This window comes from Diorhabda sublineata, chromosome 2 (genome assembly GCF_026230105.1).
Source record: "Diorhabda sublineata isolate icDioSubl1.1 chromosome 2, icDioSubl1.1, whole genome shotgun sequence".
In the NCBI taxonomy this organism is placed as follows: domain Eukaryota; kingdom Metazoa; phylum Arthropoda; class Insecta; order Coleoptera; family Chrysomelidae; genus Diorhabda; species Diorhabda sublineata.
Window position 1 is genome coordinate 29,975,170 of NC_079475.1, and position 12,943 is coordinate 29,988,112.

Sequence of the window (12,943 nt, forward strand, 5' to 3'; positions counted from 1 at the left end):
GCCATAAAACTTTTTATCAATTCATCTATTAGTACAAAATATTAATAACAAACAAAAGGGGAAAAAATTGGAACCACTGTTTACAATACATCAACGATTTGAAGAACTAGTGTTATTGGTGTGTTTAATTCAGTTTTTCCAGAAAATATGGTACCAAGAATAATAAAGTACATGACAATAAACATGATGAAAGTATAATTTCCCCACAAATATAACTCAATACTTCTCAACTCAATAATAAAATAATGCTGTATACAGATTTTTGGTTTTGCAAGCAAATATTGGCTAAGAATGTATGTACTAGCAGAGGTGGATTCATCCATACTTTTAAGGCAATTACCTGTGGAAAGTACAGTGCTGTTGAATCTCAAATTCTCTTTAGAGATTTATCTGTTTATAGAAGGTTATAGTAAATAAATCAATTAAAACTGAAGCAGAATATGAATGCAGGTTGTGTGAGGCAGATATGCTTTGGACGAAAAACTTTGAGAACGATAATGTAGGGAAGAGGAAAGTACTCCAGATCATCTAATTACCAACATAGATAATGTTTTGAACCAGAAACTTGTGACTAACCGGAAGCTATTAGTTTGTTAGAACTCTGGAATTGATCTATCCAGCGACAACACTTGCTCTGATGGGAGGAACAATAGACCTTAGAGATCGTGGTTAATCCTTAAATACACTCAATTTCACACAAATTTGAAGGAGAAAAAATAGGAAATGGGAAACATTGACTATCTGGGAAATATTTATGAGAAAAATTGGAGATGCAATGTATTTGGTAGTAAATATGAAAATTGAAGTAAGTGTAATATTTTATTTTTTTATTTCATTACATATGTGAAAATAGTAAACAAATAAGTATTCTAACATTTGTTCATGAAAATTATATGTACAAGTTTTTTAGAAGAAAATTAAAATGACGCCAAATTAAAATGTCTACACTCATGTTACAGTGTAGAAATGTTATACAGAAAAAGAAACTTAATATATTACTCATATTAATACTTGAAGTCTGATATAGTATATTGTGCAACTAGTGCAAAATATTCAATTTCCGCACATATTGCACACTACACTTTTCCGACGACCTACATGGAATACTACTTAGTTCACCATATGAACTAGTGCATAAATGTGTGCTCCATTCAATGAACAGGATATCATTTCAATTAGGTTGAAATGCACAAAATTTCGCGCTAATTCATAGGACGAAATATTAAGTAAATTCATTAAGGTGGTCTGATAATGTATATTTTATGCAACGTTTATGAGTTTTGTTAGAGGAACAACATATGCTTAGAACATGAACTGTTCTCATAAATTTACTATTTTTAAACGCCGCATAAGAGATATTTAGCGTTTTTGAAGATTACAGAAGAATAGAATTATTTAGTATAAAACTGCCAGGAGCCATGTTTTTACTGAATTACTTTTCTCGTCACCTTATATCAATTATTTTTAAATATCACTGATCTCATTTGTACTCATTTTACTAGTACTTCTATTTCTTTGTGGTAGAAAAGAAATGCAATATTTTAACAATTTTGAGGACCTTTCAATTATTTATTATTTTTTGAGGTATCTACCAGCTATTTATTCAACATGATAATAAAAGAAAAGAAACAATTTCAATTACTTAAGGGGGTATTCTGGACTAGAAATTTGAAAACAATCGATGTTTTCTCATATATTTTCAAAGACCCTTAAGAATATGTTCTAAAACAAATTTTTGAAAATTTGCACTATTTCCGAAGAAACAGTAAATTTATGACGTAGCGTCTAAGCCGGCAGAGCGAAACAAGTTATTCTACTAGAATCTTTTCTCAAATTTTAAACGTATTATATCTCCAGTTCTACCTGAACGGTACCTTTGAAATTTGGTGGAAATCTTTTTTATATATCTCTTTATTGCCTTAGATGTTGAAAAATTCCAATTTGGAGTATTTTCAAAAAATTCGAGAAGATCAAAAAAATTAATATTTCATGTCGACGCCATTTTGTGAATTTTTTTAGATAGGATCAATGCGATAGCGACATCTTTACAGATTAAGAATTTTTCAAATTTTTTTGTTCCAGATCACTACAAGGGCTGAAATCATGTCAACCAGGGTACACCGTTTTTTTTGTAGCCCCCACTTTACCGGCCTGTAATTTATTGAATTTTTTTTATATTCTTAAAGTCAATATATAAAAAAATGGATAGTAATTTTTTTTACATGTTCTTATATGTTAGTTTCAATAATGCCTAAAATTTAGGCTTATAGACCAGAATACCCCCCTAATTTAAAAATTTCAAAATAATATCAATTTTATGGCATTCTCTAATCTTTTTTACTGTTTTCAATTATGTAAAAAATTTTATACACATACATGCTTCTAAGAATTCAATATAAATAAAATTATATGTAAATATATACGAAATACTATCATTGCAATCTTTAAGATATTTTATGAACCTCATTATTATTTGATTTGACGAAATATTTGTTATATTAGTAACAATTCGCCATTTAGAAATTTTTTAAAATTTGACTCCATTAAAGAACAGTTTTATATAATGTTTTGAATTCCATTCGAGTTGCACAAAAAATACTAAGGCTTTGGTTTGGAGCATAATTAATTTACATTTTGTAACTGGCAATTGAATATTGGCCAAATACCAAAGTAGCAAACAGCGAAAAAAGCAAAAAACTAACAAATATAAGCAATGTTAGAATACTCAAATAATTTAAAATACAATATAGTACATTTTAATATAAGATATTATTTGTACATAACAACAATGCTAGTTTTAAACACATTTTTTCATTTCAAGACACATTCAAATTAAATATTATGAAAATAACCGCCACTAGGTCTTTTACAGAATTAAAAAATACTCGCGTGAAAAGCAAAAGTAGCAGAGATGCATCCAAATTTGACAAAAACATTAATTCGAGAAATTCGTTTGTATATCACTAAAATACTAAAAACACTGCTATAAATAATTTTGAGGTTGGTATGTGCACATATATAAGGAATTAAACTGTATTATTTATTTTGTGTAGGAAATTTCTATTTTTTGTAGTAACCTCTGCTTCTTACCATTGTCATCAGGATTGATTGAACTAGCAACCAATAGTACATGTGTTTGAGCCAAAATCAAAATTTCATGGTAATATTTTTGAAGTTTAATAAAGTAATATCACAAGTAGCTCATATTATTATACAAAATGACTGAACTTGAAGTTTAAATGATAAAATTCAGACTGAAAATTATTGGTAATGAAATGAATTATTGCTAAGGAGGAAACATTCCAAAATCTATTTTGTAGATATCGAAATAAGAATGAGAAAGCTCTATAGAACAAAAACACATTTGTATGTGCTAAAACAGAGTGGTCAAAAAATAGATATGTTATTTTGAAACTTAACTTCTGATGGTGCTAGATATGTACTACTTCCAGGCGTAATATTGCTTTTGTTTTTTTTAGATGGACATATTTTCCATGCCGTTTATGTGCCTACATATGTCTTACCATTTTAATTTGTGTCTACTTTGGCTTTCTTGCAATAAAATATATGATTTGATAAAGTGACAAAACCTGGACTGGACTATTCCGGAAATGATTGCCCTCATTAGCATAAGAAAATTAGTAATGATACATATTCATGACATGTAATAGATCCTTTTAGTATAATTTCAAACTTTGGTCGCTTTTTGAACTCTAATAAATGGAATTCTCTTCAAGGACAATGAAAAGTAATGTGACTGAAATGGTTATAAACGTATGTATTAAAAAAATTGATCTTGATTTTAATGGAAATGAAAAATTTGGATAAAATCAATGCTTCCAATGAAAAAATCGATGTTCTTATTCAATTGGCGTAGAAATTATTAAAATTATAGCTAAAATAACAATATTGCTTGTTCACTTGTGTAAAATATCAAATTTGTGATTATTTTTTATTTATTTTATGACAGACAATACCTAATGCAGATAAGTTTCCTACTATTCAATGACAACATTCTTGAGTTACTGTCACAAAATTTGTAGAAATGGATTTAAAAATTTCCGAGATGTTGATTAAACATATGGTTTAATTAATTACAGCACTAAAAACATTAATACCTAATTCAATATCTTATTTTTTAGTAAAATATGTTGAAAACTGAACTTATCATTACATACTTGTTTTTAAATGTACCAGTAGGGAGTAAAAGAGGTTTGCCACTTTGGTATATTATAGAAAATAATACTCTAAAATAATAATACAAAAAATTGTTACTTTAATAAATTAGGAACCAAGTGCTTATAAATATTAAATTACTAAATTACATAATTATTGCCAATAATAATAAAATGTTCCATGACATTTATTATTGGAATATAATTACTCATTATCTACATTTATACAAACAGAAGGCAGTTGTCGACAAAACTTTATAAACAAAAATTACAATAATTCTACTTTTATATGTTACTCATTATCATAAAATAAGAACTTTTGTACTTTTTTTAAGGACACTTGCCGACTGACTGAATCTGAAAAGTAATAACAAGTTAACAATAACGAAGTGTTAGCGAGGCTTGATCAACAAATACATCCGGGAATGTAGTATATTTTATTTAGAAGTGGCTAGTTGTTCTAAAACTAAATATGCCATGAAAACCAATGGTGAATTTTTTTATTTTGAGGAATCTCTCCACGAAAAATATTACTGATCTACAGTATTTCATTATAAAAATTACCAATCTGATAATTTAATCAAATCAGATTGGTGATTTTTATAATGAAATTCATTAAGTAATTGAATTTGTTTTATCAGAAACTATTTTCATGTCACCAGGCAAAAAAGGGGGTTTCCTCTTCTCCCTTATATTTTAGCAATATCTTCCAAATATTTCGTATTCATTTAGTATATAAAAAATCTGCAACTATCTAAGCAGCAAATTGTGGAGCTTGATCAAAGCCGAAATAAAAAGATTGGCAAATGGACGCTTTAAATACAATTAATAAAATAAGAAGAAACTATTTCAATGAAAAATGATATGAATAGATGAATTTTGAGGTACGTATAGAGAATTTCATTGTCTGATAAAAAGAGGAAAGAAAAGCATCAATGAGGATGAGAAAGTCTTTAACTCAACTTCGATTGTAAAACTTGAAGCGGTAAGAATGGAGAGATCTGAATAAAAAAGGGAATAGGAAACTGTCTAAAAGAGAATGTTTAGATCATAAATATTTCAAATTGAGTTTAAGAAATTTCCAAATTATGTTCGTTATTGATTAATATTAGTGCGTAAAAATTGTATTAAAGAAAAAAATGTCATGTAACCATGGAATAGAGAAAAATTGAATTTAAGAACTGAAAGATTGTAAGAATTGCTGCTAGATAAAATGCTCTTGTGTTGTTGTCTGTTTAAATTTATTATTTTAAACTAGTTGTTAATTCAAGAAGTGCAATATTAACCAATTAAAAATAAAACAATAATAGAAATAACAATTTATTTTGAAAATAAATAGAAATTTTGATTTATTTTATTATTATCTAGACAATAGATTTTCATATAAAATAGTAAAGAATTATATAAATCGATTAAACAATCCAATTTCCTTTATTCGGAGATTTTACAATATTCCAACAAAATCAATTTTGTTCCATGAATGATTTAGAATTGAATATTTTTAAAACCAATCTATTACAAATTCGATTTTTAATCGATTATTATCAACTGATTAATGTAAAAAATGTCTTATTGAAATTCAAATGAAATGTAATTAGAAATTGAAATTCGTAATTACCATTCGAAAATTTTATTATTCAATTAGTTTATTAAGATAGTTTAAAATTTATTTATTCAGACACAACTTTATTTTAAACTGAATTTTTGACATTAATCATAATTTGATAGCTGCGTAAAAATATTATAAATTTTAAATAAATTTTTATTAGTGGAAAGAAGAAATGTATCAATTTCATAAAAAGAAAAGAAAATTCATTAGTTTCAACATTTTAGTTTCCTTATCAGAAAAACAATATGACAAATATTACACATTATGGAAATCCAATGAATTTAAATAAAAAATCCAATTTCAAATGTACCATAATTTATTTTTGTAGGTTGCAATTAAATTAATTGTATTATACCCTTTATTTTCTGATAACGATTCCATAAATGAGAAACTAAAACAATTTTTGTAATAGATTTATGACCTTATACTTTATGTTATGCCTTTTTCTGTTTTAGGTTTTTAGTACTGTTAGTCTAAGCTTTACGAAAACTAGTCACTTCTATTATTTTTTAACACAAGTAAAAAAAATGATAATTTAAAATCATTCAATCCGCACAGTACAAGACATACATAACTGAATTTATACAATTGCTTTTATTAAAATACCTCCTAAGAGGTATATATTTACAATGTTGAATAACTTACATAACTTAGTTCAGACTTATATATATCAGACTTGCTGTACAAATTACACTGTTTTGAATACAGTTTTTGCTTACTACGAGACTAATATTGTCATAGCTAGCAAGGAGTGATTGATTGCTATTGGAAAATTTTGTACCACTCAAAATATTTGTACCTGATCGAAAATTTTCTAAAAACAGGTACCACTAAATAGTAAGACTGCAATCTATTAGAAAATATTAAAATGGAAACAATTTTAATAACCAGTTATGTAGTTATATACAATATTCTATATCCAGCATATTAGACATATGAAACCTACTCACGAAATCTATATACTGGCTGTTTAAAAACTTTCCTGTCACAATCAAACTACAGATAATAGATGTGATAATATCCATCTAACCTAATTTTACTTTACAAGACAAAGAAGATGATACTGTTGTTAGTTTAATAAGCATACATACCTCAAAAGACTGCAAATTATATAAAACAGTGATGGTAAATTGTTTCCGTTTGATAAATACTATATAATATATAAATGTATAAAAAATGATACTGACAAAAATTTATCAAATTCACTTACTGTTCCTTACACATAGGAGGCTTGGGGTAGCAATAAAAAACAGTGATTAGTAAATAATTTTACTACTACAGGCTTATACCATGAAGCAAACTTGAAATGTGTAGATAGTCGTTTTTCGAGGTATGTTCAAAGGATACTTGCTACTTTAAAAGGAACTTATAAAGGTGGTTTTGGTTAAGATGGATATGAAATCTCATCTAATATCTGTAGTTTGCATTTGGCAGGGAGTTTTGTATTGAACAATGTGAGCGTAGGTCGGTAGTTAGGAATATATTTTTATTTGTTTCACTTTGTACGTAAAAGAAAGCTGAATATAATAAATGAACCTTTCACAATATAAAAATGTTTAAAATAACACAAGATGCGTTATTCAACCACATTTTTGGTTTTAAGTTTTCCAGGATTTTTAACCATGAAAAATCAATAGTTTTCATCATTGCTTGTCTTCAATTTCTCCTATTATATCAAGATCCATATCTGAATATAATGTTGATTTGTTTCTTCTTTTTGTCTGGTTTAAAATTTATTATTGGATTGATGTGAATTTGTTCTATATTATATATGGAGTAGTGTTGTGGAAGCAATTGTTTGACATGTTTTCCACTTCATAAAGTGAAGTAGGGAATATTAATATTATTTATTTTCAAAGGTGGATAAATAACACTAATAAGGTACTATTACAAATTGCAAGTTTGTTGTACATTTTATTTGTTGTAACTTTGAATTTTTATCTCTGTAAACCAGAATGCTTCAGTAAGTGATGGAAAATTGATATTTTACATTACAAAAATGCCCTGCATGCTACACTTCTTAATTTTTGAAAATGCAGATTCATATAAAAATAATACGAATTATGTATATTAAAATCATCTTCCATACCCCAGAAAAATAATTAATTCAAAGGTTCGGACACAATATTATTGGAACTGGTTACATTAATTGCAATAAAATTGCTTACCAGATTGCAGTCTCACTAAAAACCGAAAAATAAAATTGTTTAATGTTACATTATTTAACATTATTCTATTCATATAATTTGGGTGCCAAAGTATTGACATTCATAATTTGCAGAACATAAAGCTGCACTGTGTATATAAAAATAAAATAAATTACTTAGCGAAGCTGCATATAACAAAGTGCTATTCACTTCTTTTTTTAACAAAAAAGTTTCATACAAGGTATAAATTTGGTTTATTCACTGTTAATCCACTAATTACAGTAGGTATGCACTATAAAAGCCGATATCACTAACAATTTTAAATAGCTGCACAGGACATCATAATAAAATTTGAATGACTTTCAACTTCGAATTCAAAAACTGTAAAATTGTTATTTGTTTCTGAAAACGAATGACAGAAAAACAAACCTGTAATGGTTAGAATAACAATAATCAAAATCACAATTTCATTTTCAAATTTACCGAGCATCTGAAGTTCCAAGACATTCAATTTTTAATGGGACAGCCTGACAAAAAATTAAAGGACAGAGATCTAAATATACAAAATTATATATTTGAAATTTTATCAAACGTAAAATTCATCGCCAAAGTTCTTAGAAACCAAATACAATAAGAAAAAGTCAAGATATCATTTTTTCTCTGTAATACTTTAAATCAAACAAAATTAAAACATGTCCAAAATTAAGTTTCTAAGGCCAATGGAAATAATCTTATGATTAATAAAAAATAAACATCCTTCGAAATGGCTATCCTTTATTGCTAGCTATGCACTAACACATTATGGTTCGTTCGAAGTAGGTAGTAGCGTCGTTACTTGTTGCAGTTCGATTTTACTATCTTGATCCTTCATATCTCCCCTATCCTGAACTCGAATGGGAAGATCTGTTGAAGGTGAAGGTGGGTTCGTTCGCCATCGAGCACCAAATGTTGGTGTATTTACAGCTGTCGTTCTACTATCTACACAGTCCGTACCAGTCCTACTCGCTTTGGCGCGACGTTTGTAGTGCAAATACACTACAATACACAATATCACTACTGAAAACACAGCTATCGTTGCTCCCCCCGCTATACTTGCCGTTTCTAGCATTTGTTGAGTTGCTGTAACAAAGAAAGTATACATCAGTAATAAATTTTTTTTTATTTTAAAACAATAATAACTAAAAATGATTATGGTTCCATCTAGTACAGTTCTAACTATCACAGTGACTTGAATTGAAAAGTTTTAAAAAGGACAGAACAGAAGATCTAATAATTTTAGAATTGATTGCTTGTAAAAAAATACAGTTATGGTGATCTTCATATGTTCAAAACATATTCATTGTACTGGTTACTACAAAGAATTTTTTTGTGAATGCGGTGAGATGTTTATTGTTTTTTGATATTTAAAATTTGCACACACTATTTAATTAGCTTTTAATATTATTATAGAGGAGGAATAAAGAGGAATCAAATCGAAATGAGAAGTCAATAACTGAGTTTTAACTATTAGACCGAAATGTAAATGAGTAAAAGACGTTGAAGGAGCAAAACAGGCGGAAAAGTTAGTGATCATTAACTACTGAAAATGATTAAGAATATAAGAACTAATAAAAACACATGCAGTTACAGAAAAAATAAAATACTATAAACTAAAGGAAAAGCAATACCAAACTAAATACCAAGTAATATTAAACTGAACAAAGAAGAGAGAGTAGAGGACGTAGAAAAAAGAAGTTTTAAGAATATTATCCTCAAAGCTTCCAAAGAGACATGTGAAGTATCAAAAATATCTAACAAAAACATAAAGAGGACAAAGTGACGGATGGATAAGTTAACTAAAAATAAAAAAAGAAAAATGAATAAAATACCTAAATAACAATAAGAAACGAAGTTGCAATTATATTAAATAAAGCCAAAGAAAAATAGTGGATAAATTAAAATAGATAATATATATATAAATTAAATCTAGATATACGGAAAATAAAAAATATTCCCTGGAGCACTTGAACAATTAAGAAAGAGGAATATAATAAAATGATGAATATAAAAGACAAGGAAGGATATATAATCACGAGGGAAGATAAAGCAATGCAGGGATGGAGCGTATTATTTCAAGGAGCTTACGTTTGTGGACATTGAGGAAGAGACGAAACAAATAGGTGATACTAAAGATTTTGAGACAAGGAAAGAAGAGATAATTATAACATTAAAAATAGGAGAAACACAATGTAACTGCCGAAATGATGAAATATATAGATGAAAAGGGGATAAATAAAGCACAAACGACTTAATATTTACAATTGAACAATTAAGTAAGAAATTAATAAATAAAGATAAGAAAATTCATTTATGTTTTGTAGTTGTGGAGAAAGGTTTTGACCAAATCTGTAAAGAAGTACTTGAAAACCCTGATATAGGTCTGAAGGCAATAGCAATTATACAAATAATCAAAATGTGACACCAAAATACCAAAAAGAACGTTACAGCAAGTAAACATTATAGATGAATACTAACAAAAAACGGATTTGAAATATTTGAAGTGTGAAAGAAGCAGCTGATTCAAATGAGAAGGAATAAAAATGTAACAAAAAATAGGAGAAAATGGAGAAAACAGTAAATGTCATAACTACCCAATCAAACAACCATACACAACACTATAATCTGGTTTACGAGTAAATGAAAAAATGGAGTTTCATATTATATACAACACAAATTAATCTTGTTACAGTTGATGACACTCATACTGAACACTATATTTAATTATTACTACACCAACAGTCACATATATACTGTATAGTATACTTAAATTTACCGTCACTCTCTGAAGACGATAACTTGGTAATCAAAACGCGCGTCAGACAGTGTAATTGTAAGTGTTGGTGTAGTAATAGTGGACAGTGAGTTCAGTATAACCCAACAATGATCGAATAATTATATATGTATAGTTAAAAATCCTTCAGAAAATATCATTATAACAGTTATAAAAGTCATGCAAAATTATCATGTAAATTCCTACTTCATTGGAAATAATGAGGTTTAAAATTATTTTGTTCTGAACATTTGTTATTTACATCTATTCGTCATGTTTTTCATTAAAAATAATCCTTTCGTTAATTTTATAACTCTTAAGGTTAGAATAAAGTGTTTTATATAAAAATTTTAAAAATCAAAAATTTGTTAACAAAGGCATTTTAATAAATGAATTATAAAAGTACAGGGCTGCATTTTCTACTTTTTGTTTAGTTTCTCTTATTTAGACAGCTTCAAATTTAAAACACAACACAAAGTAGCAGTTATCCTATGAAAAAAATAAACTGCATTGGTAACTGTTTGACAAACGTTCAACATTCGATAAAATTACTATCGTGCAACGTGTAAGAAGAAGCAGAAAATTTATAGTAGTTATGAAGAGAGTTCAATAAGCGTATATACAGGAAGTGGCCATTATCTCCATAAGGCTAACAGATATCGAACCATGGTTAACTTTATTCGATAGATCTCAGCAAGATCTACCTGTGTGTGAAAAGTCATTATAATTGACGCATGCGCAGAAGAGTTTCTTTGGAAAAAGTATGCAAATATGTCATTTTTATCAAAAACATAACCTAACCTAACCTCAAAAAAATTACTAAATTTTCATTTTATCTATTGATTTTTCGTGAAAAAAATGCGTTAATCAACTTTTCACACACAGATAGAGATCACAGAGATCTTGCTGAGATTTATTGAACAAAGTTATCCATGGTTCGATATATGTTAGCCTTACTGAGATAATAGCAATTTCAGGTATCTCCGAATGTAAATGTTAAAAAAGTACACAAATACATCTTTTTTATCAAAAAGCATAACCTAACCTAACCTCACCTCACAAAAATCACTGAATTTTCATTTTATCTATTGATTTTTCGTGAATATAATGCATTTGCATACTTTTTCCACAGAAACTCTTCGCGCATGCGTCAATCATCATGACATTTCACACACAGATAGATCTTGATGAGATCTATCGAACAAAGTTATCCATGGTTCGATATCTGTTAGCCTTTTTAAGATAATGGCAATTTTAGTTACCTCCGAATGTAAATGTTTCCGCATAAAAAAGATGATAAATCGATTTCTTGTAGCATCAATAGTCTATGTATATAGTCTCATGATGATCGTTGTGGGGTGGCTTATCATACTTATGCCCCCATTTTAATGTTGCAAATATATTTTATAGAATCGAAATAACAGTTACTTATCAATTTTTCTTATAAACTTTTCTACATTTTTCTAGGTATTCTGGAGTAAGTTATTTATAATCGATAATGTAAACGATATTATTCAGGTAATAGTCGACGGAAATATAACAAGACCTTGATCGACAAATAATAAACTATTTTTTATTGTCACTAAATATAGAAACGTAAAAGTCAATTAGATTTTTATAGTAAAATAATTTCGAGAAAATACAAAAGCAGTGGTAATAAAAATGTTAGTAATTTATAGTAATCGATTAACAATTAAAAGATCATTTTTTGAGTAGAGAGTTTAAAGAAGTTTAAACAAATATATAATAAACATACAAATAATAGGTAATTAAATTGGTTATTAGTAACAGATGGAATAACACATAATACTACAGAGTGTCAGAAAAATATAATATTTTGATAAAAAATGTTAACACATGTATCTGTCTGTATTTCCCCAAATTTATAGTTAAACAAGATGGTGAGTATTTTAGAAGCTTATGTCATTCGAAATTTATGAACAAGAGCATCTTCTTTACAAAAAATAAGTTATGCTTAGAGATATAACATGGAGAGGCACTGAAGAATGTCCTAATAAAAAGTTGAAAACATAATCCGAATAAAAAAGTGTTTAAAAAAAAGAAGAATGATTATTATTTACAAATGTAAATTTATTGCCGCAACTTTTCAAATCGCATTACATTACATTAAGACTAGATAAAGAAAACAGGAAAAAGAAGAAATTAATTTAATGATAGAAGCTTAGAGAAAATAAAACAACGA

At 27.6% G+C, this 12,943-nt stretch overlaps 1 protein-coding gene across 5 annotated transcripts in view; it reads right to left on the bottom strand.

Moving 5' to 3' along the window:
• Positions 1 to 812: 812 nt before the first annotated feature.
• LOC130452825 (protein spitz-like) overlaps positions 813 to 12,943 on the bottom strand; it is a 486,395-nt gene continuing 474,264 nt past the window's right edge. For all 5 annotated transcript variants that reach the window (XM_056792290.1, XM_056792291.1, XM_056792289.1 and 2 more), the window contains one exon: positions 813 to 9,050. In XM_056792290.1, the coding sequence (XP_056648268.1) occupies positions 8,731 to 9,050 (320 nt within the window). In that variant the 3' untranslated portion in view covers positions 813 to 8,730. The remainder of the gene's footprint in view (positions 9,051 to 12,943) is intronic.